Source organism: Misgurnus anguillicaudatus, chromosome 12 (assembly GCF_027580225.2).
Source record: "Misgurnus anguillicaudatus chromosome 12, ASM2758022v2, whole genome shotgun sequence".
In the NCBI taxonomy this organism is placed as follows: Eukaryota; Metazoa; Chordata; class Actinopteri; order Cypriniformes; family Cobitidae; genus Misgurnus; species Misgurnus anguillicaudatus.
In genome coordinates, this window is record NC_073348.2 from 2202066 (window position 1) to 2227823 (window position 25758).

The 25758-nt window shown below is 37.8% G+C and overlaps 1 protein-coding gene across 1 annotated transcript in view; it reads right to left on the bottom strand.

Moving 5' to 3' along the window:
* The window catches only part of LOC129446078 (fibrillin-2-like), a 38619-nt gene that overhangs the window by 11786 nt on the left and 1075 nt on the right, over window positions 1-25758 (bottom strand). The window contains exons 4-9 of the mRNA XM_073873772.1: window positions 25626-25721; window positions 19356-19451; window positions 11281-11478; window positions 8414-8539; window positions 8018-8146; window positions 6719-6859 (exon numbers count right to left, since the gene is read on the bottom strand). Of these exons, the coding sequence (XP_073729873.1) occupies window positions 6719-6859; window positions 8018-8146; window positions 8414-8539; window positions 11281-11478; window positions 19356-19451; window positions 25626-25721 (786 nt within the window). The remainder of the gene's footprint in view (window positions 1-6718; window positions 6860-8017; window positions 8147-8413; window positions 8540-11280; window positions 11479-19355; window positions 19452-25625; window positions 25722-25758) is intronic.

Below are 25758 nucleotides of genomic sequence, written 5' to 3' on the forward strand. Positions count from 1 at the left end.
TCTACACCTCGCAATTGGTGTGTTTAAAAAAAATCCACAATTGTCTGCAAATGTCTAAAATTACATTTATTTTTAACAGTAGTAATGTTAATGTTTTGTATTTTTGTTGTTTATTTTTATCGTTATTATATTGCACTAGTAGTATAGTCTTTTTATGTGTAGTCATTATTATAGCTACACATTATTATAGCTACATTTATAGCTAGATTTTACATCTTGTTATCCCTTTTATTTATTTTAACACAAAATAAACAATGTATTAAAGAGGATAACACAAAACAATGTGTAATCATTTTTTTTATAAAAAAATGTATACAAAATTATAGTCCACATTTTTAGTACAATAAAAGTTTTATTTATAATTTTTTAGTAATAAAAGTTAGGATTAGGCAGCTATTCAAAATCTAAGGTATAAATTACAACAGTTGTGTTGTTGTCTTTTGTTTTAAATTCAATTAACATTTTTTTGTTTTCTTTAACTAAACTAAGCATTTTTTTTTATTTATATCCTCTTTTACAGGGCATGGTATGAAACTGCTACAGGTGGATCATGCTGTAAGTGTGTGTAAGAGGGTAGTAAGTGCCTTCTCTAATACATGGAAGAGAAAGCAGAACCTAGCTGTCGCTCAAACAGAACTGGGCTTGCCTGCCCAATTAATAACTGAAACAGTAACCAGATAACCAGAGAAGTGCGTATGGTGTTGTGGATCGTGTGGCCCATGGTGGCAGTAGGGTTATAAGATGGGCAGGCGTATGTTATGGACAGGAAACACGGGTACATTTTATTGATGGGATTTTGAACAGGTCTTACCAATGGGGTAAGAAAAAAAATCTTGAAATAAGTTTACTTTTTTCTTAAAGATTTAATTCAAGGAATATTTTCTCATCCCCTTGGTAGATATTTTTGCTTGTTTTAAGCACAAATTGACTTAAATTTTTATATTTTTCTGTCTAAAAATTAGTTTTTTTCTTTCTGTCATGTTGCTTATCAAGAAAATGCATCTTGGTTAAAAATTTTTTTGGACATTTCTACTGAAAACAAGACAAAATTACTAACTAAGAAAGTCATTTTTTTATGTTTCCTCCACATTAGAATTCATATTAATGCTTTGACCTCTCTCATTTGTCACTCTTTCTTTATGTCAGCGTGATAGTCTCACGTGTCCTATGGCGCCACACTCAAAACAAAGCATTTCACCAACGCTCCCATATAACATGTACGATTTTCCATTAAACACACACTGGAAAGATACATTTAGGCTGCGTCAGAAACCGCCTACGTCCATACTATATAGTAGGCGATAAGCAGTTTGTCAGAATTCATAGTATTCCAAAAACAGTAAGAACAAAGAAGAGGCGTCGTCATATTAGGAAATTGAGGAAAGCAGCAAAGCGGATGTATTCAAGTGTAAGTACCTCAGGAAAAACATTGTTTTGTGTGATTAAACTAAACTTGTATAAAATCATCCAAACAAATGACCGTCTCGCTTTAAGGTTTAAACAATGTTAACCAATGGAACAACTTTGTAAATTGTCTGTAAAATGTGTTTAATCAATGTTATTAAAGTACATCATCTTATTGCTGCTTTCTGTAGACAGATGGGTTTGTTAAGCAATTTAATGAGATAATTTTACATCAGTTATTAGGGAATTAAAACGGTTTCATGTTTGTATGTTTCTTTTACCAGTGGGGATATTTTGGAATATATTTGTTAGCTTCAGAGCAAATTACTAATGCCTTAGCTTCTTAATGTAGCATTAACAGGTATATAATGAATCTAATCACTAATATTTAAATACTGATTTGATGTTACTAGGACTAATAAGTGCCACTAAAATATGTTTCTAATCAAGATTTGTTTTCAAGAAATGACTCATTTTACTCCCAACAGCTTTTGTAATTATGTTTCAGTGCAAAACGAAACTGGCAAAAAGTATTCTAATATTCACAGCTTGGTAAAGCCCATTGAGTCAATTTTTGCAAAGACATAAGTGTTGTCGCCTTGTTATATAAGTTTCATCTGTGAATAATAATAGATCAATTAGGTCTCAGGTGTGTATAAAAAGAACCCCAGTACACTATACCTTCACATCAACTGCAACTAGACCTCTGCAAATATGCCTAAGATTCACCCTGAGACTAAAGTTTTGATTATCAAGAGGCTGAAGACCAGATCCACTGCTGATGTGACAGACACCTTCAATGTGTCTCAGCGTCAAGTACAGAGGATAAAAAAAGATTTGAAGAGACTGGAGACGTTTTTGACAAGCCCAGGTCAGGCAGACCCCAGAAGACAACTGCTCGAGAGGACCATTTGTTGGCTCGAAAATCCAAGGCCAGCCCATTTTCCACTGCAGCAGAGCTCCACGAAACCTGGTCACCTGAAGTCCCTGTGTCAACCAGAACAGTTTGTCAGATTTTGTCTCGAAATGGCCTCCATGGTTGAATAAGCGCCCAGAAGCCAGCACTAAACAAAAGGCCCACAGCCTGCTAAAAGGATGGACGCTGGAAAAGCAGAAGGTGGATTTTTCAGATGAATCTTCTGTTACACCACAGTCACCGCAAATATTGCAGGAGACCTACTGGAACCCGCATGGATCCAAGATTCACCCAGAAGTTTGGTGGCGGAAAAATCATGGTCTGGTTACATCTAGTATGGGGTTGTGCAAGATATCTGCAGGGTGGAAGGCAACACCAATAGTCTAAAATATCATGAAATGCTACCTCTTATATTCCCAACCATAAAAGAGGCCAAATTCTGCAGCAGGATGGTGTTCCATCGCATACTTCCATCTCCACATCAAAGTTCCTCAAGGCAAAGAAGATCAAGATGCTCCAGGATTGGCCAGCCCAGTCACCAGACATGAACTTTATTGAGCATATGTTGGGTAGGATGAAAGAGGAAGCATGGAAAATGAAACCAAAGAATATTGATGAACTCTGGGAGGCATGCAAGACTGCTTTCTTTGCTATTCCTGATGACTTAATCAATACATTGAATGAATCCTTGCCAAACCGCATGGATGCAGTCCTTCAAGCTCATGGAAGTCATAAAAGATATTAAATTTGATTCTCACAGCACCACTACTTAATTTGCTGACATATTTTTGAATTTTGCAGTAAATTTGTTCAATTTCTGTATAGGCGACAAAACTTTTGTCTTGCCAAAATTTGACCTTTCTGTCTTGATTAAATGATAAATCTTTTTTCAGTGAAACTAATTTATTTTCTAAACATCATTTGGGAGGGTTTTAGCTTTTCATATGAGCTATTTCTAACACCAATTGATTAATTAAAGGTCAGGTTAATAGCAGGTGTTTCTACAAAATAGATAAGCGACAAGACTTTTGTCAGGGAGTGTACAATGAAACCATATTACGTCTGTTGACTCTGGTAGTACAATGTACTAACACTTGCAACTTTTTCCAAGTTCTTTTTATGATTGATGTCTGTCTGTGCATTTATTGCATAGTTTTGACAGAGCAGAACCTGGTGGGGAAATGTTTTTCAGATAAAACGAAAATTGGAAAACCTCAAACAAAAATACAAAGTCAAATTTTGTACAAAGGAGGTTAACCCCAAAATAAGAATTCTGTCATGGTCCATCTGGCAGTAATCTAATGATTTTATTTGCCTGCAATATTGTGCTTTTTAAATTTTGTAGGATCTCAAATGTCCACAGACGGGGGTGAGACATGAGAATGGTTAGGTTACAGCAGCAACCTGAAAATGGTATATTGCAATAGGTGGTCGACCATCTATCTCACCACCTGCCCTTATTTCCTCATTCATCCTGAATGTTGCTGTAACCTCACCATCCTCAGCGACGTCTGCGCCAGAGAAAGGGAGAAAAAGGAAGAATGTTGAGGAGCTAATTCTGGAGATGGAGGACAGGGAAACAGCAAGAAAAAGAGATGCTACTGAAAGGGAATAGAGATAATGGAGAGAGTTGATGGAAAGGGAGGAAAGAAGAGACAGAGAAATGAGAGAGAGATGAAAGAAGAGACAGAGAGACTAAGGAGAGAGAGGAAAGATTCCTTAAAGCAACATTATGTAGTTTTTTGACCTTTAAATAATGTCTCTAAAATTATTTCAGTGATAGAACAACTTTTAACTGGACAAATTGTACTGTTGCTGCAACCTGAGCAGCCTCCTAGCTGCTACAAGCACACTCTGAAAGTGGCGGTGGAGGGTAGAGCACACAGCCCCGCCCCTCCCCCTGCCTGCAGAAGAGTGTCTGATACCAGGCACTGTTGCACTTTTCAACCACATGGGGGAGCTGAAAGTCATTTTTACATGGAAACTACAGTAGAAATTTACCCACACAGTAGTACAGATAGCTTTTAAAAATATTTAATTTATTTTTGTTCTTAAAGGGACAGTTCACCCAAAAAATAGAAAAGTAAAACAAGAAAATGTAATAGAATATACTACACATATAAACAGAATATAATAAAAATATAACAAAAAACTACTAAATGAAATATAAAGTATTTTAGCGGTTTTAGGAATATTAACAGCCCCTCAAATTTGAGAACACAAACAGATTTTTTTTATTTTTAACCTATGCAATGTTACAGGAAATCATGCTCGTGAAGAGCAGACACCCAGCTGTCTGGAGCGGACACAGCTGCTGCCAGATTGTCCCGCACATCATCTCCTTTGCTGGCTTCTGTGTTTTGGGGTTCGGGTGGGTCATCCCCATGATCCCCCATAACATCTGGAACCACAATGTTCCCATTGAGAAGACAGAGGTTGTGGGGCACTGCACAGCATGCAACCACATCTGGCACAAAGGCAGGGCTCACTTCCAGGTCCTTGAAAAAGATGGAACGCCAGCTTGTCTTTAGCATCCCGAAGGCCCTTTCCACAATGCTCCGGACATGGCAGTGCTTGGTGTTGAAGCGAGCCTATACCGGATTCTGAACAGGCTCTCTGTAGGGGGTGATGAGGCAGATGGGCACACGCAAACAAGGATATCCACCATCTCCAAGGATGCATTTTCCTGCAGGTGGATACAGGTGGCCGGTATAAACAGGTCTGTTTCAGATTCAGGATATCCAACAAAGATGACAAGAAACTTTCCCTGGTAGTCAGTGATGGCCTGCAGTTGGACAGAATAAAACAGCTTTCTGTTAAAATAACATGGGCCATCACTTGCTGGTGGTTTGTTGCGGATGTGACACCCATCAATTGCTCCAGCTACTAAACGAAAAGCTGGAGACCCAGCCAGCCTCCAGGTCATCCACGTTGGGGAAAGCTTTGATTCTCCTTAAAATCCCAATGACTCCCCTGCTCACTCTGTGCACAGAGGACTTGGGGATGTCTAAGGCCATTGACACGACCCTGTATGATGCTGCATGGGCCAGCCAGTAAAGAAAAAACAGCACCTCAATGTCCTTTTCCCAGCCACGAATCAGCCAGCCAGAATCAGACTTTAGAGCAGCAATCAGGGACTTGATGGACTGTCGAGAAAGTCGGAGGGTGGGACAGAGGTCAGCTCCATCTTCAAAATACAGCCGAATATTTGGCACAGCAATGTTCAGATGGCAGTATGATGTAGGGCTGAAAGTCTGTTAATGTGTACATAGTTTTATTAACAACATTATTTGCTTATTTAAACGCGTGTGTGTAGGTGTGTGTTTGTTTTAAATGTAATAAAGACTGTTAAAAATGTGCATTATATAGAGTATTGTTTTATTAATTAATTTATTTAATCATCATAACCTCACATGACAATAACTTATTTTCTTGGGCCAAAGTCAAAGTTATGTTCTCGTGTCTTCTGATTCTGAGGTAACATTTACTTGCTAAATAGATACTCATGTTATTTAGTAAATTATTTATAAGCTGTCTATGAAGCTTTGATCTGCGAGCAGCTGACCTTTGCCTCCTTTGAACTGTAAATTGGTAAAATGAAGTTAAAACGGCAATATAGGTAAACGTAAAAATAGGAAAGGGTAACTGAAAACATTGCTAACTTTACATGGTCTTTAAATTTTTGCGAATCTCATTCATCCTACCAGGATTCATACCATACAATACCTACTGTTTAAACAGTCAGTAAGTAGGTACTTCATCTCATTCAGTACGTACTGTCACAGTATGCGGTTTTGGTCGGCTTACTCAAAAACATGAACACCTGTCATCTAAATGACAATGCATGCTTTAAGGCTTCATGCTTGCATCCAACCACCACCATCTTAAATCCGCTTGCCTTTAAAACTTTCCATATCTTGATAGCTCCCGCTGTATATCTTCATCCGGAATAAGTGGCGGTACGTTTGTAATTATTACCTCTACAGTTGGAGATCCTAAAGGTTGAACAGTAACAAGAGCTCCACTTACCACTTTGGCACTGCTCTGTATCCAATGATTTACAAGTTGTTCTTCCTTTAAAAAGACCACAATGGCCTTTTTATCCGCGACGCCAAAATAATTGTTTTCATGTCCTACTTGCTCAGCTACGTCCAACAACATTGTTACGCCAACTTGAATGATGCATCTAACACCGTGACGGAGCGACAGAGACGGCGTTCGCACATCCAGGTGCGTTGTCATCCCCTCTCTCGCCACTTGAATATCAACTTCAGAAATAATCATCAAAACTTAAACTAAATTTCTCCTATAGTTTAAATATTAAATTACTAACAATTGTACTCAAAAACAGCTGTCTCAGTTCGTATTGAGTGTTGTCATTGATGTCTGTTAAATCACCTGATCCTGGTAGAGGACATTTCTCATGACTCCAGCAGCGGCCGTGGTCACAGCAGCATTGGGTTCGACTGAAGCGTCCACTCAGCTCCTGAACACAACGTCCATGAACCACAGACGTGAAGCAGATGCCAGCGTGTGGATCTGATAAACACATAAACATCACATCAATGCCTGAAGAAACATTAACAGAGTTGAAGCTCACCATATAAACTTAAAACTGGGAAAATGTTTGTTTGTCTAATGAGCTGCTAATTGTCCTGATCCTGCCCTCCTGTAATAGTTGTTCATAGTCAAGTGGCAGGATCGTGGCGGTACCCATGTTTTGTGTTGTAGCACATGGCCTGTGTTTGGGCCGTGTGCTGCTGTGTCTCGTTTGTGGCCCCACCCCCTGGTCTCCTCGTTAGCTCTCCCATCAATGTTTGATTAGTTTCCACTGTTCCCTCTTGATTTGTTCCCTTATATAATGCCCTGTTGTCTAGCATCCTGTATTTGTGTGTTGTGTATTTATATGTATATATATCATGTCCTTGATCATGTCGTGTCGTCTGTCAGGTCTCCCCGGATCACACTGAATGGCTTGTGTCCAATCCGTGTTTGGGTTGAGTCCTTGTTTCAGTTCTGTTAGTTAGAGTCAGTCCTGTCTAGTCTGTCTATTTCTAGTGCTGTTTATCCCATCGTGGGTTTTTGCTTTCTGTTTGTCTTATAATAAAGTCTTGTTTCATGTACCTTAACCTCGTCTGTGATTGGGTTCGTTTCCCGCTGTCTCGCTCGGCGGGCAGTTCATGACACTAATAAAAATATTTTGGGTCCATTTGGGTTTTGAATAAAGAACTACAGCAGGATCACCGGTGTAGTTACCATAGACTGTAAAAAATACAGACGTAGTGTCCGTGACATCACCCGTAGGTTAGTGAAGAGCTTTTTTGAAGTCAGTAGTTGGCGGGGCCTGTTGTTGCCATCTTGAATCTGCGACCCCTGACAGATAACTGATAATAGGTAAAGAAGCGGGATGTGGTTCAAGCTAAGGTGGCTGGTTGGTAAATCCACATCCACCTAGCTCAACGGTAGTGACAGCAGTGGCTGTTCACCTATCACTCAAGTGGCCACGCCCTTAATTATGGCAAACATTAAGGCTTAATATCATTTAAACAAATGAGTAACAAAACAATTCACACCCTCACAGTTGTCATGAAGGGCAAAATTTGCCATATAGACAAAAATCACTTTTTGTACCAGGCTGTAAACAAATTATTTTCTGCTGTAGTCTTTTTAAAAGGATTAGTGGCTGTTTTGTCTCACCAAGGCAGCGTGTCCGGTCTGTAGACAGAAGATATCCAGCGGGACACACACATGAGTAACTGCCTGGTGTATTAATGCAGTATCCTCCATCACATACACCAGGATTAACACTGGAACATTCATCCACATCTGACAAATATAAACAACAACTCAGAAATATCTTACATCTACATTAATATAACAACCAGTCATACACATCTGACATTTCCATCAATGTGACTGCTGCATTATGTCAACTCTCTTCTAGATAGTTCCTTTCAAGTTTTTTTTTTCAGGAGAAAAAACAGTAACAACATATCTATGAAGTCAAGTATTTACACTTTTATAAATATTATATTGCATTGTGTTTGTACTATATTGTCTTATTTTAATCTTGAAAAGAGTAGAGTAACTCACCCTGACACATGAGTGAAGTCATATCCTGATGATATCCCACTGTACATCTGCACTGATACGAACCTGCTGTGTTTATACATCTGCCTCCTTTACACAGATCAGGTATATACTTACAGTCATCAACATCTGATCAGAAACAAACACATACATTACATTCATCTTCAGCTCAGTGTTAACTTGGTTATTGACAAGTAATGTGAATTAAGATTAAAAAGAATGGAAACCACATATTATGATTTGTTTATATTTCCCCATATCACAGACGTTGGATTTATTACTACATGTGACTCTGGACTATAAAGCGAAAATATTAAGTAAACTTTGTTGGAGAAAAGTTAATGAACTGTAGGCGACCATTATCATTTTGTTGATACCCGCTCATTCCTACAGACTGAATTAAAGTTGCCATAAAACGGATTGTCTTAATTTTCCAGTGGTGACGTATATCCGAGTGATACGGCTTCTGTAAAAATGTAAAAGGTAGGGCTGGACTTAAATTCATCCATCAAGAACTGATTGGATCGTTTAAGTTGGGTCATCGCTGCAATCTATTTCTGGACCCCGGCCACCTGCCATACCATATGACCTTAAGTAAAGAGATATTGTTTTGAGAAGGAAAGGAGATTTGTGTATTTGGTTAAAGATTGTGAGGGCACATAATTTTTTTTAAATAATGAAACTCAGAGATAAGTAGGGTTGCCACCCGTCCCGTGAAATACGGGATCGTCCGGTATTTACAGGCAATATGACTCATATGTCCCATATCAAATCAATACGGGTCACGATTTGTTCCGTATTTTACATAGGTCCACATTATGCAGCATCCCATGCAAATCACCCCACCCGCATTGTGTGAAGACACGTCCTATTCTGCCTCTGATTGGGTAATACTCTCTGCCATCGTTGGTTTGATTGGTTTGTTTCAAATTCATGGTCCGTGAATCACGGCCAATCAGAGGAAGGCGGGACGCCCTCTCGCCGGTTCTTTTGGCAGAGCGAGATATGCAACAGCATGCCTCAGGAGAGCAACATTCGCGCAATGCTAGAGCTCACTGAAATCAGAGCACCATCTCACAATTCTTCATACTTCAATCATCTCCTGAGGCAGATAGTAGTGTAATGTTTTTTATCACCTCAATTTTTTGATTGATAACGTTAGATTTTATATGCTGCATATTTAGAAATAATGTTAATAATGTAAATTAATTATGTTACGGTATGATTGGTTTATTAAGGTTAAGTAGTATAGTCAGACACATAAGAATTACATTAATAAGAGAGATATTAATACATATTTAATCAAAATATATGTGAATAAAATAAACAACTACTTGTTACGCTTAACCAATTTAAATAATTGCACCATTCAAAACTATAGAATTAACAATAGACTATATAAAAATGGAATAAATAAATATATAAACAAATATATTTACTTACCAATAATAAAAATGTTGTTAAGTGTTTTACTTAAAGGAACAGTATGTAGGATTGTGGCCAAAACTGGTATTGCAATTACAAAACTTGTGGCTAAAACTGGTACTGCAATCACACAACTGGTGGCCAATACACAACATGACAACATAAACATCAGTTGAGGGCTGCAACTCCACTTTTTAAATGACAATATCCTGGCCAGACCACTGTTTTCAGTGATATAAGTATTTGAAATGAAAATGATTTCTTAATGTCTAGTGACATATCAGGGCCATTTTATGATTAATTGATATACATTTCTTACATACTGTTCCTTTAAATAGGAAATGTTTGTAGATATTATATCATTTACAATTATATAGGTGTAGATTCTCATGCTTACAGTGGAGAGAAGTACATGCTTTCGCTACACTCCAGGCTTTGATCACATCCCACTTAGCAAGGTAAATACACGTAATCTTTATGAAAAGTTAAAATGTAATATTTTGCAATTGACGGAAATCCGTCGTAGACTCGCTGCAATTACCGGAAATCCGCCAAAGCGATGGAGAACTTTAATCCATGCAATAAGCAAATCCACAGGATTGCAAGAAGGCAGCTGTCTTAGTGAGAAAACAGCTGGGGAAGGGTTGGCAGAGGAATAAAGGGCCAATCCAACCTTCTCTGGCTAAATTGTTACAGTATGAGATCCTCATATTTAAAGTTACAGCAGGATTCTCTGGATTATTCAAAGCCACTATTTATGTTTGCCAAAGTCATTCTGTATATTCGACTTTGAACAAAGCACTATGATCCTGATAGATCTGGAGTGTCCAGATTAGACAACATATTCAGAGTGCATTTGACAACAGTCTGTAGTCCATCACACTAATACACAATGCTACTGGTTTATATCATATTAAACTGGTAAAATATACATGATGGAACCATACATTTTACATTAAAAACTATATAAACTATTCTAAAAGTATGGGTCTCATTTGCATTATCAGTAACATTAAATATTCAGATATGTGTCTTAACCCGAGGATGACACCCTGAAGCGTTCTTTATTTACATTAGTTCAAAGTAACTGTTAGTTTAAAAGATGTCACAATATAAATACATGGAAAAGATTATAAAGCTTATCTGTGATCATTAAAATGCATGCATTCCACTGTTCTGGGAATAGAGTGATGGTTATATCACATCAACTAACCAAAGGAGTACCACAGGGTGCAGTCCTGGCCCCTTCCTCTTTTTAAAATACTGTACACAACACTCTTGGGTGTCAGCTCTTTTCCAGCCCATACTTTTCTTCACAATATTTACTGCCTCTTTCAGAGAAATTGCTTATCTTGTAAAGCTAAATTCAGTACATTTACATGTTTCTTGAAAGAATTGATCACCAAATAATAAGTAATAATAAATATAATACAATCCATACTGACCTTGGCACACTCCTGTCCGAGTGTTTGGGGTGAATCCTCTGCTGCAGGGCAAGCTGAGAAGTGGGCACAGCTCACATGAATGACCCCATGCCTGGCCCACGGTGCCACAGCACAGGGTCTTACTGCACACAAAAGCACTGCTCTGACCTGCACACTTCTTGTTGAGCACTTGGATAAAGCATGGGGCTGTTCGGTAATCTAATATAACAATAAAAATAAAACAAACACAACATAATCTTAAATAATAACCACCTTATTGTTTCCTTTGCAGTAAAACCATGGTTCATTTTTAAGGAGCTGTATAAAAATTTACAGTAGCTGGTGAAAGATGATGCTAACAATGGCAAGTTGAAGGGTTTGCTGCTCAAAGAATTAACAAACTGGTGAATATTTATCTTGAATGTAGTCGGAGAAATGCCGCTAGTTGACAATAGACAAGTATATAAAATAGGGGTGCAATGATATATCGGCCGATGATGCTTGCTATGCTTCTCAATGAATTACAGTGGAATGGCGCTACATCCAAAAGCCAGAGGGCGCTCTCGTGCAGAAACTCAATATGCACTGTAGTTCATGAAATAGCGGTGAATAATATCGGCTATGAATAGTTATCGGCTAGGTATTATTAGTGTGTATCGGCATTTATCGGTGCACCCCTAATATAAAATAGACAAGATTTTTAGTAAAAATGAATCTGAAAATGAAAGCATGTGAATCTTAAATTTAGAAATGTAGGATTTTTCACATTTTTATATCACCTTTCAGTTTAAACTGCATTCTGGAATTAGTAAATTAGAATTAGTAAAGTGCTGATAAAAACTGGTTTAATCTTCCAAATGTATTTCACATTGACCACAAAAATTCCTAGAGACTTTATAACTGTTGAACATACAGTAGATTTGTTCAGTGTCACAGCACAAGCTTAACATGGTTCCTGTTTCATTGAACCTTCCAATATAACTTCTTCTTTACTTAAAAATAATAAGTGATGAAGGTAGCACCGTTACGGAAGCCGAGGGAGGCCATGCACTATTATTATTTTTGCTTGCTTGTTTTCTCGTGATCACGAGATAACAAAAGTTGTTTTCTCGTGATCTCGACATAACAAAAAGTATATTCTTGAGATGTGATTAAAGCTTACGTGTACTCGATAGAACGTGTTGTTTTGTTTGTAAACAGCAAAAGCATTTTTAGCTAAATTAGCATGGATGAACAAATGAGATTTTACTTGGATCAGAGATTTGCTCAAGCTGAAATAGATTTGTCAATATTTACAGTGGTGAATTAACGACCGTCTTTAAGTTACTCAATAATATACACGTTTCAACTTTAAACAGCATTTAAATGGAATGACTTAAAGTCAACAAACAGTCACAAAACCAACGTGTTTATGTGGTTGTCAGCTATAATGCAAATTTTTTACATTTTTGATATTTATTTAAATAAACTGTTAAATACTATTGAAGATATAAACGTGTACAGTATTACTTTAGAGATGGTCCCTAAATTCACGAACATGAACCGTCCAACTTTATTTATTTATTTATTAAGTCTATCGGCTACTTGGGGTAATGGCGAAGACCCCAACTTATACGCATTAATCCACTTCAAAATACACTAAATATTATGGACAAGAAATTACATTATGACGGATTATCATGTCGGGATAGCGAGAAAACAACTTTTGTTGTCTCGAGATCATGAGAAAATTAAGTCGTGATCACGAGAAAATAACTTTTGTTATCTCGAGATCACGAGAAATGAAGTCGTGATCACGAGAAAACAACTTTTGTTATCTCGAGATCACGAGAAATTAAGTCGTGATCACGAGAAAACAACTTTTGTTATCTCGAGATCACAAGAAATTAAGTCAAGAAAACAAGCAATCAAAAATAATAATAGTGCATGTCATCTCTCGGCTTCCGTATGTTGAACATACAGCAGATTTGTTCAGTGTCCCAGCACAAGCTTAACATGGTTCCTGTTTCATTGAACCTTCCAATAAAACTTCTTCTTTACTTAAAAATAATAAGTGATGAAGGTAGCACCGTAATGAGAAAATAAGAAACACTACATAGAGTTATTTAAAGATCTTTCACAATGCAGTTTTCTAAAGCAGCTTTCATCTGGGAACTAAAAAAAACACATCTGGCTATTAATAGAAAGCAGATCTATAGTATGGACTGCTGTAAAATGCATGAAGTATTTTTGAATTGATCATCTGCAGCTTTTCCATCCTCAACTGGAATTTGAGTAACCCATAACAGTCTTGTCTTCAAAACAAACAATCAAAGAAACATAGAAATGTTTCACATAAATCTCATACCGGTATGTGCAGAAGTCTGAAAAGAAACAGACTGAACTCTTGATGTGTTTCACCCACTGCTGAAAACCACTTTCTTCCATAGCTCTCTTTCATATAGTTACAGCATTATAAGTTTTAAAGTTATTGTTCAAAGTCATTTTGCAAATAATAATGATTTGATTTATAATCATCAGGATAACACAGTCATTATGTTTGAATTTCAGCATTTATAAAAACTTAAAATCTATAATAATATATTATAAAAACATATAGTACATCTAATTCAGATTCAGGTCTTTACCAAAACGTAAATCATAAAAAGGTATCCCTTACTGGTTGACCTCTAATCTGAACGCTGGGTGTTGCCTCATAACAGCATTTACATGGATCCTAATAATCAGCTTGTAATCACATTTCTTTTGGATTGTAAGGTTGGCTCATCTATTGCTACGCAACCATGAACCGCACTCTCTGTGATGGTAAGGATAACAGAATCCATGATCGGTCAATCCTATCATTGCTACCATGAGTTCAGTTAATATGGTTGAGACTTTCTTTCAGAGAAGAGCTGTTACTCTGTGGGGTTACTCAGCTCATCAAAGAACTGCTTTGGGGTTAGCTCACGCCAAGTCACAGCTTAAATGCAACACCTAATATAGGGAGGGAGAGGTGGAGATGTACTGCAACTCATATTGAACTACGGATGAGAAAAAGAGCCATCAGGTGCCAAGTCAAGAAAAAAGGAAAGATAAGAAGAAATGTGAAAAGGATAAAAGTATGTTTACAGCTCACTCATCTCAATATAAGTATAGTGCGAAGTATGTATCATTATGTTGCTTGCTATGCAGTTACACATAGAGCAGTAAACTAATATAAAAAAATTCACAGAGATGGAACATAACCAAATCAAGTCTGAGCCCTACTAAAAAATCCAGCTAAGACCAGCATGAGCTGGTTTTGCTCGTGTAGCAAGCTGGTCTAGCTGTGTGTTGGACACTTTTTAAGCTGGTCTAGCTGGACTTCACTGATCAGGCTGGAAGACTGGCTAAAACCAGTTACTGCCACCTTAAACCAGCTAAAACCAGCTGCCAGCTTATGCTGTTCTTAGCTGGATTTTTCAGAAGGATTAGAAAAATCATTACAGAAACACTACCTGGTTGCAAAAATGTATAATAGTTAATAAATGTATTCAGGAAATGAATTTGTTAGTTTAGTGCAAGGTTTTGATATAAAGTCATTGAAGATAAGATTAAGAAAAGATTTATACGGTTATAATAATGTATAAAAAGACAGAAAGCACTGTTTATATTTTTATTTATTTATTTTTATTATATTTTATTACGTATTATTTTATGTCAAATAATAGAAAAAATATATTTAAAGAAATATTGTGTTTTTTAATGTTAAAATAGCTCATATAAGCCAGTATAAGTTTGAGACCTCTAAATTAAACACTCAATAAGGTGAACAAAAATTCAGTTAACTAAATAAATAAATCAAGACAAAATATTGTCAAATAATAGAAATAGCTTATTGTTTTTTTATACACAATTACCAGCGTGCCCTGCCCTCTAGCCAATAATTAATATGAACAATATATCATGCAGATATATTAAGGGACAACATTAACCCCAGAAATAAGCTGCTTATGTTTGGGTAAAAGCAAAATTATAAACAAAATCCTACCAAAACAAAAACACTTTACACAATAAAGATAACTGACTTTCAAAACAAACAAAAATTAACAAATTATCATTACATGTGGCCTTAGTCACTTGTCAATGGTGATAGTGTCAGTAACAGTGATTGTGTCAGTAACGGTGATCGTGTCAGTAACGGTGATCGTGTCAGTAACGGTGATCGTGTCAGTGATAATGAGTGTCAGTAACGGTAAGTGTGTCAGTAACACTGACCTTGTCAGTAGTAGTGAGAGTGTCAATAACGGTGATTGTTTCAGTAACACTGACCTTGTCAATAATGGTGATATTGTCAGTAGTGAGCGTTTCAGTGTCAGTGAACAGTCTCAAGTGACAGTTTCAGTGACAAGTATCAGTAACAGTGTCAGTAACATTAACAGTGTCGGTAACAGTGTCAGTAACAGTGACAGTGTAAGTGACCGTGTCAGTGACAGTGGCTGATTCCATTACCCTACAAATTGCGCAAATTGAAAATGTCCATATACACTCACCTAAAGGATTATTAGGAACATCTGTTCAATTTCTCATTAATGCAATTATCTAATCAACCAATCACATGGCAGTTGCTTCAATGCATTTAGAGGTGTGGTCCTTGTCAAGACAATTTCCTGAACTCCAAACTGAATGTCAGAATGGGAAAGAAAGGTGATTTAAGCAATTTTGAGCGTGGCATGGTTGTTGGTGCCAGATGGGCCGGTCTGAGTGTTTCACAATCTGCTCAGTTACTGGGATTTTAACGCACAACCATTTCTAGGGTTTACAAAGAATGGTGTGAAAAGAGAAAAACATTCAGTATGCAGCAGTCCTGTGGGGGCGAAAATGCTAGAGGTCAGAGGAGAATGAGCCGACTGATTCAAGCTGATAGAAGAGCAACTTTGACTGAAATAACCACTCGTTACAACCGAGGTATGCAGCAAAGCATTTGTGAAGCCACAACACACACAACCTTGAGGCGTATGGGCTACAACAGCAGAAGACTCCACCGGGTACCACTCATCTCCACTACAAATAGGAAAAAGAGGCTACAATTTGCACGAGCTCACCAAAATTGGACATCGTTTAAATGCCACGGCCTACCTGAGCATTGTTTCTAACCATGTCCATCCCTTTATGACCACCATGTACTTATCCTCTGATGACTACTTCCAGCAGGATAATGCACCATGTCACAAAGCTCGAATCATTTCAAATTGGTTTCTTGAACATGACAATGAGTTCACTGTACTAAAATGGCCCCCACAGTCACCAGATCTCAACCCAATAGAGCATCTTTGGGATGTGGTGGAACGGGAGCTTCGTGCCCAAATCTCCATCAACTGCAAGATGCTATCCTATCAATATGGGTCAACATTTCTAAAAAATGCTTTCAGCACCTTGTTGATTCAATGCCACATAGAAATATAGCTGCAAGCAGCAATTGCGGGGCCAAGCACCTTCAGCGCAATGAGCACCCAAAGCACAGCAAAAACCACACGACGCAGCAAATGCGCAAAGCGCAGAAAGCGCGCAATACAGAGCCCGAACCCGAAGCAAAGCAAATGCAGAGCAGGACCACTGCAGTGCGGAGCGACAACAGTAAAGATGGCAAAAATATAACACGTGTGGAAAACCAGACAGGTCGAGAAGAACGTGTTAAAGGAAACGCAAAAGGAAATCTCAATAAGTGAAAGTAAGAGCTGGGATTTGAACCCATGACTTCAGGCTCCCAAAGCACAGCACTTACCGCATGCGCCACTGAGTAAATGATTAAACCACTGAGTTGGTGTGTCCAAGCTATAGAATAGAGATTTAGAGCTGTAAACATTGATATCCAGCAATTACCAAACGTGCAGAAATGACAACAGAGAGCACAAATAACTGAAATACAATGTATTGTATGAAAATCACAAAACTTAAGTGAGAAAAAAAGTGAAGACAAAAAACACCGCACATGGGATTCGAACCCATGAACTCAGATTCCCAAAGCACAGCAGTTACCGCATGCGCCACTGAGTAAACGATTAAACCACTGAGTTGGTGTGTCCAAGCTATAAAATAGAGATTTAGAGCTGTAAACATTGATATCCAGCAATTACCAAAATTGCAGAAATGACAACAGAGAGCACAAATAACTGAAATACAATGTATAGTATGAGATTCACAAAACTTAAGTGAGAAAAAAGTTAAGACAAAATATCACTGCACATGGGATTCGAACCCATGACCTCAGAATCTCATGGCATGTGGTTAACCAGATGCACAACTCAGTTAACACAGCTCAAAGGGCAGCAAAAAAACAGCTTAGGTGCTGCAAGAATTGACATGTGCCAATCAACACAGATGCAGAACTGACAGTGCAGAGCAGAACTAACAGAAATACAATGTATATGAGAATCAAAAAGCTCAAGTGAGATTGAAGACAAGAAGATCATTCTGTATAGTAATGCTATACAATGTAATATACAGTCACATTAATTTACTATGACAAATAGACAATGTCACAGGCACGGTTAACTTTGGAGTGGTATTTCTAAGAAAGAGAACAGAATATCAAAAATCTGTTTGGTCATTTCTGTGCGGATTGCTCCAAACATTATACGAGCAGTACCTGGCATAAAATAAACAAAATTTGTAAAAGGAGTAGCGAAAAAATCATCTACCATATGCTTTACAATAACACATGAACAGAATGTTGGAAAATGACAAACGAGGTATCGTTGCAATCGGCATAAACCAGTGAATACAATTTCACAAAGAAATTAATATCAGACAAAGTATTCAGAAGTTATAAGCAGTTCCATAAGAACTGTTATAGTTTATAACCCCTAGGTGGCGCTGTACTCTGACTTCCCAGGTACCTTCGGGACATCATGTCGAAGCTCCTTACTAATTTTTGCGCGGATATGTCCAATAGTTCAAAAAATATAACAAATTATGTGAAATTTCAAAATGGCGGACAGGCGGTTCGGTCAAACCCGGCATAATACACATCAACCGATGCGGCATGAGATAAGCAATCCATAGACATCAAGATCATAATTTTCTGACAAACAGTTCAGAAGTTATGGGCAAAAATAGCCTATTTTCATATCTCATGACCCATAGGTGGCGCTGTCACCAAATTTGGCATGAACCCCAAGTTTATGGTCCACATGAAGTGTACCAAATTTCATTTCAATTGATCAAAGAATGACCGAGCTACAGCTTCAGAACCATTTTTGCGTCAACCTCGTTAAGTTTGCGCATTTATTACTTTTGAACAAAGATAAATATCAAAATTCTGTTCGGTCATTTCTGTGCGGCTCACTCCAAAGATCATCTGTGCCAAAATTCATAACAATTGAACCAAATTTGAAGGAGGAGTAGCGAATTAACTGAATACTGTATATTTCAAAATGGCCACTACTGTAATGGGTGGAGTTTTACTGTAAGGTATTAAAAACAACAAGCATGAGGAGAGCAATCATGTGTAGTAAGTAGAATTTTCATAGATCAAGCGGATCAGCAGTTATAACCATTTGAACATTAAATTTTTGCACTGCTGGTGGCGCTATAGAGTTAGGACTAGAGACCCCATTTTTGGTCACATGACTTTTTAAGACCACCACTACAACTGTGCCAAATTTCATCATTTTCCTACGTACGGTTCATAGGGCTGCCATAGACTCCCATTGGGGAAGAAGATGAAGAATAATAATACTGACAGTTCCAATAGGTGCCTGGCCCCTAATTAAGGCAGTTCTGAAGGCGAAAGAGGGTCAAACATAGTTATCAGTATGGTGTTTCTAATAATACTTTAGGTGAGTGTATATCGTTAAACTTTTTTTTCTCGCTTGGGTGAGGTGGTTTTTAGGCAATATAAAAAAGGAATATATTGCAAAATTGCAATTGTTCGAGGACAAGACATAAGAGGTGTTGTCAACTTTATGTGGCATCAAAGAACACAAAATTAGAACACAAAATTAGGTTTAAGTCACATAACATGGAAATACTGTCATTGTGCAATTGTTTTATGTTGATATTTAGAAAATAACACTAACGTTTTGGTCCAAATCTTTAATGGAAGTATCAGTAATAAATGAATTAGTTCTTACCTCTCTCACATTGTGGTCCAGTAAATCCATACACACATGCACAGCGGTTTGGCTCAACACAGCGTCCACCATTTTGACACTTCTTCTCACAGACAGCTGAAATAACAGCATCAGCATTTACATCTCATATAATATACTGTATATAGGGATATGAAGATCAGTCCCTACCTTTCATATGAATCTAAATGTGACCTATCAAAAGTAGGATGATGAATTACCTTTCATCTAAGAGATCAAAGGACAGTTTTGTCACATAACAGCTGAAAGTACCTGTACCTAATAATTCCTGTGACCAAATGTCCCCACAAAGATAGTAATACCCCTCATTTAAAGTACTACCTTATCGTAAAATGTGGAGAACATTGGACTGCTGAAAACATGAATGTAAAGTTTCAGTAATGTATTACAGAGTGAAGAGTGTATTTAGACTAGCATGACTTACATCTTTTGAGTTAGTGTTACTCATCTGAAACACTGGAAAATGTCATGAGCTAAAATGAAAGAGAATTTAAACAGTAACTGAGCACATGTGGGCCCATAGGTTTTGCCTACATTACTTCAAGTCTCTCTTTGATGTGTACCACCTGTAAGCCTGGAGATCAGAGAACATTCCACAGATCAGATCCAATAACCTTCAGAGATCTGAACTTTCTACTTTTTAAGGAGTTAATGACACCTTTAAAACGTGCTTAGGTTATAAATCTGTTCAGGTATGAACAATATTTACTATAGATGTCCGTTTTTTTTATTGCTCTCTTAACACTGGAACACATCGGATTGTTAAGTATGCGTTTTTATTTAGAGTCGTTTGGTGTGCGATGACAAACAGACCTCTCATGTGCCTATTATATTGCTTAGTTGACCTGTTGCATGTGCAGCACGCGATTAACCATACCGCGCCTAGGCACGGTACAGAACGATCACACTAGTCAAACAAACCAGGCTTTGGGAGTCAAATGCGCCAGAGCGCGGTTTGATTTGGATAGTGTGAGTACACCCTAAAGTTCCAGGCGACCCGTTTAAGAACCCAATACACACGTATCCCGGAAATCCTGTATAATTCAACCAATCAGAGGACGACTTCAAATCTGCTTCTTAAGTATAGAGGGTATCACGTGATGTAACCTTTGATGACACTGAGTGGCAAAAGACAGAGCGGCAGAATTTGTGTACAATGTGAAATCAGCGAAAACACGGGGAAAACTCATCTAAATGGGTAAAAGCTGTTGTGCGATAGACTGAACTAACAGATTAACAAGAATTCTGAGCTATCATTTTACACACTGCCAAGAAACACCGAAAGGAGAAGTAAATAGATCGTCCATGCCAATGTCCACTGACCACAGGTAGGTTGACAAGTTGCTAGGGTCACTATCAAGTTCAACTAAATTTAATTGTGCTGATAATTGTCAGTTATACTGACATTTTCGCGGCCGCCCCTAAAACAGCCAAAATGTTTTGCCACTCAACGGGGCGGGCTCTGGCATGGTCACGTGTAAAAGTCTACACACATACCAATGCATACCGACATAAAAAACCTCCAAGACTGAATTGAGAAGTCCTGAGCTACGCTGTGAAAATAATCAACTTAAAAATACTTCAATTGGAAAACACCTAAAAATGTAAGTTAACATTTCACTTTAGGAGAAAGTTTTAAGTTGAAATAACATTTTTTTACCAACTGAAGTAATTTTTTAAGTTGATCCAACTTTTCACATTTTACAGTCTATATTGTTTAATTTATTAATTGAGTGTAGACTCACTAAACTTTTACCTCTCACAGTGAATTATGGGTAAGAACAGCTGATAGATGGCTTATGGATATACACTTCACATTTTCACTGAATGCAGTAGATCAAAGCTAGTCAACTGACAGCACGCAGCCAAATGTGGCCCTCCAATCATCTTTAACAGGTCCGACAATTATCTTTGTCTGATTTTAAATCAGCTACTTTAAAGCCATCTTTCCACTGTACTGTGTGTAATTTTCGGATCCAATTTGCCACTGGGGCGGCAGTGGCCTAGTGGTTCATGTAGGTTGTCTACAAACCGGAAGGTTGGTGGTTCAATCCCTGGCTCCACCGGACCGAGATATCTCGTCAATTAAGAGAAAACGCTTCCCCGCCAATGACAAGATTTTCCGTCTTTCCGCAATACCGCTATTATCCACCAGGTGGCACCCTTCCGCAACTTTTTAAACCCAGATGTATTGCCCTATGGCAAGCTGCTGCATGTCTGTGTCTGTTTTAAAGATCGCTCTGAATGGGATCTCTATGAAAAGTCCGTCACAAAAATGGAATTATCTCTGCTTTTTGCTCAAAATGTGGTGTTTTTGCAGAAACCTACCCATATTCAAAAGCTGATTACAAAAGAACCACTGAAGGTAGGATGAAACGGGTTTTTTTTGTTTGAAAGCAGAGGGTCTTTAAAGAAGAACATTTTCTGGAAGGCATTAAACTTTGGTGAAAATCATGAAAAACGCTGGCGCTGGCTGGCAACATTTTTTAAAAACGCTGGCGGTGAAAGAGTTAATCATATTTTTTATTTGTCTACAATTGCACAATTAATGGCGATATCCAGATAAATGTCAATAAATATTGTTGAGTCATGCAAGGCATTAAACTAAAACTGGGTGGCAACTTTAAAAAAAAAACGCTGACGGGGAAAGAGTTAAGGATGCTTCCAAGCATATTTGATCATCCTTCAACAGTGGCACAATATAAATGTTAATGTATAAATTAGATGAATGGTGATTTATAAAATAAACACTACAGTCTTAAATCATATTTTCGTCGTGCTGCATTACCACCTTGGGTGTGTATTATTGCCTTATAATTCAACAGCCCGTCATCAATTATTCCTTACTAAATATATTCGTAGATTAAAGGCACTGAATTGAGCTTCTCTCTAATGTTGACACAGATTTTCAATTAAATTGAAATTTGATAATGACTGCCAATAGAGGGTGAACTCCAACAGGGGCCTATACCATGAAGCCGGTTTAGTTGGTTAGCCAGCTTTGTTTAGGATTAGTTTGTGCAAATCCTGGGTTTTGGGTACCATGAAAATAGCTTGTACCAACAAGGCCTGAACATTGGCTTGGTTTTGTCAACCTGAAACTAATCCTGTAACCCTGAGTTTGTTTAACCATTTTCATGGTACGGGCCCCAGTTGTCTCTGAATGTAGTGTACAATGGAAAGGCAGTTTAGTTTATATATCTTTAAAATATTATAAGAGAAAACATGAAGTGCAATTTTAGTCATTGGGAATGCCTATATGTTGTGAATTCTTAAAATGTAACAATTTATGAAAGTTAAACAGTTATAAACAAAATAAGTTTAAGAGCTCTGCATTACAAAAATACACATGTTGATTATTTACGATGACACTTTTTTGTGCATTGTTCATAGTTGAACTCTTAACATTTGGCTCTTGCAATGTTAAACTGCAATTGTTTTTAAAATATGAATTGCTTTTTTAATACATGTCCTATAACAAAAAGTAACAAAAACAACATACCGTATTTTCCGGACTATAAGTCACACTTTTTTCATAGTTTGGCGGGTACTGGAACTTAAGTTCAGGTGCGACTTATACGTCAAAATTATTTCATATGAACCAAGAGAAACGATTATCATCTACAGCCGCTAGAGTCCGCTTTATGCTTCTCCTGTATATATGTAATTCAGTGGATTCAGTGATGCGGAATGACTTCGGGACCTTTTTGAACGTGATTTGGCTTGTCTTGTTAATTTAGCCTCATGGGTATGTTCTGTATGCTATTGTGTATCTTGTAAATAACTGTTTATGTTACTTTAACATGTTTCTGAGCACCGATTTAGCCTGCTGTTCTGTACTATTGTTTAGTTGAATAACTTGCCTTTCCAAAGTAAAAGTCTGTTCTTTGGATTTTGTGAAATCAGTTTCATATATATATATATATCGTCGCTGTCCGATGAAAACCACGTATGTCCATTTTGCCGATTTTGAGATTTTTTGACGGATTGAATGTCCAGGTTCATTTCCGTATACAGTATGCGTCACATACCTAAATGGCCAATGAAAAGTTGTGAAATCACGTCATCTGATTTTCACGTATATCCATTTGGTGTCAAAGCTGTCAATCACGCCGGGTATCTCCCGCCTGTGTAGCGTCTCGCCAGTCTCGTAAAGTTTAATCGAAGCTCAGCACTGGATATAGCTGAATAAACATGACAATGACTTTCCTTCATCGAGATAAACATTTCCCCCGGACGCCAGACGAACATCTAGGAGTGACTAAATTACGGTAGGACTGTGCAAACAAAGTATCTGTTTAGCATAGTGTTATTTACGCTGGGGACATCCCCCCGCTTTTGAAGGCGTTTGGTTAAAATGTACTGAAAAATCAAGCGATGCTTAAGACTGGTTTTGTGGTCCAGGGTCACATTGTTGCGTTGTATGCTTATGGTGTGTTTTCTTTGTACATATGTAATAAAAATCATTGTAATCATTTATTAAACGCCCTGCTGTTTTCTACGGTATGGTGCTTTGGCACTGTTCGGTTGAGCTGGTGTTACATGTGTGCAGTCGACATTGTTGAGGGTTTTATGCTGAGTATTTTCTTGTTGTTGACTAGCCTACGCTATGGCCATTGTTGATGCGCCGTTATTCAATATTTTTCCCCTCCTGCAATAATGTTTTTTATCAGATCTTTTGTCCCCACCACTTTTCATCACAAATGACGCCCCTGCTGTCTAGCATTACCATGTCAGTGTATTGATTCATTGTCCCTTCATAGCTTGCAAGAGACAATATGAAAATAAATGTGATGTCCCGAATCATTTAAGTAGATGACGTAATAAAAATGATAAAGTTTAATAAACGTTAAGGCCAATTCACACTGATCAAACAGACGCGTCTGTTGAAGTCTGTTGGGTCAATGTAAAACCCTTGTTGGCAGTTGTTGGATCAAAGTAAATGAGACTTTAGAAACTTGTGGTCTGTTGGTGTCTGGAGTTGGTTGTTGTTGGACCAGTGTGACTTGGCCTTTAAAATATAACATAAGCCAACAAAGCAGCTTGATAGAAACAACAACAGAGTGTTGTGCCAGATGTCACAAATACTATGGCCTACCTAGTAACTATATAATTTAATTGGTTATTCATTAACATTTACGTATGTTTATCAGTCTGCACAGCACTGCATGTCAAACACATCTTTGATTTCTACAACAGTGAAAGCGTTGTACATTTACGTATTGCACGGCTACAAAAATGGCAAGATGCATTAATGATACTGATAGCTAGCCTGGGTGCCAGCCCATCTTAGCCCCGCCCACAAGATTTTGTAAACGGGAAGATGGGTCTGGGGTTTCTCCGTTGAGGAGCTACTATTTTAGAACAAATGCTGGTCGAACCAATCAAATAGTCAGGGCGGGCTTTATACGATGATGGACAGATAATCAACAATAACGTAATGAACCACGTCACCAAAGAGTGCGTGTGTTGAATGGCTGCTGCTGTAGAGTTCAGATGTGTGGATTCTGACATTGAGTCTGTTCTAAAAGATATCGACAGAGCATTGATTTTAAAAGAGGAACAGAGAAACGCGAGCAGGGCATTTGTTGATGTCCTATTCGGCAAAAGTTGGTCGCAACTGAAAAGGCTAACGTTATCACGGCGATGCAACTCAGCGTGCACGACGAGATGGATATAATAAGCGGTCGTTGCCAGCTTCTTTTCGGAAGCCCGGGATCGTGGTTGCTGAATAAGTGGAGGGACATGCTAGGCTCCAATATTTTCAAGCAAACGTAATGGGTATCGTCGTGGATGAAGTTCACCTAACGTACAAATGGTAAGAGATAGTCTTACTCACTTAGTAAATACTTCATGTTGTGATATAAACGAAATGTTGTAAACATAATAGGTGTTGATGTACATTCGCTAACTCAGTATAATCACAATGTTAGTGTCATTGTAGCGAAATACTTCGGTCAGGCTGCAAAGACGTAATTTCAACATACGTTACACACTCGGTTGCTCTGATTGGTCGTAGGTCTATCCAATTGAGTGCAGAGGCATTTTTCGGTTGAGACACGCCTCATAATTATAGCTCAATGGAGCGGTATCAGACTCAAATTCTGACTAAAATTGAGTATGGCAACGTCAGGCTAACTGATAGCTGTAATATGTCAAAATACAAAAAGGTAAATTTAATTCCTCATGTTTGAAATCTCTGAATGACATGAGTTCCTCATAAACATACACACACACACACTGTATACTCACGTTGTCCACAGAAGGTTCCTGTATATCCCTTTAAACACTGACAGCGGTCATCTTTACACAATCCTCCGTTCAGACACCTAATAGAGCAACTCTGGACTTTGATTCAGAAGAGAGAATATAAAAGTCACACAAA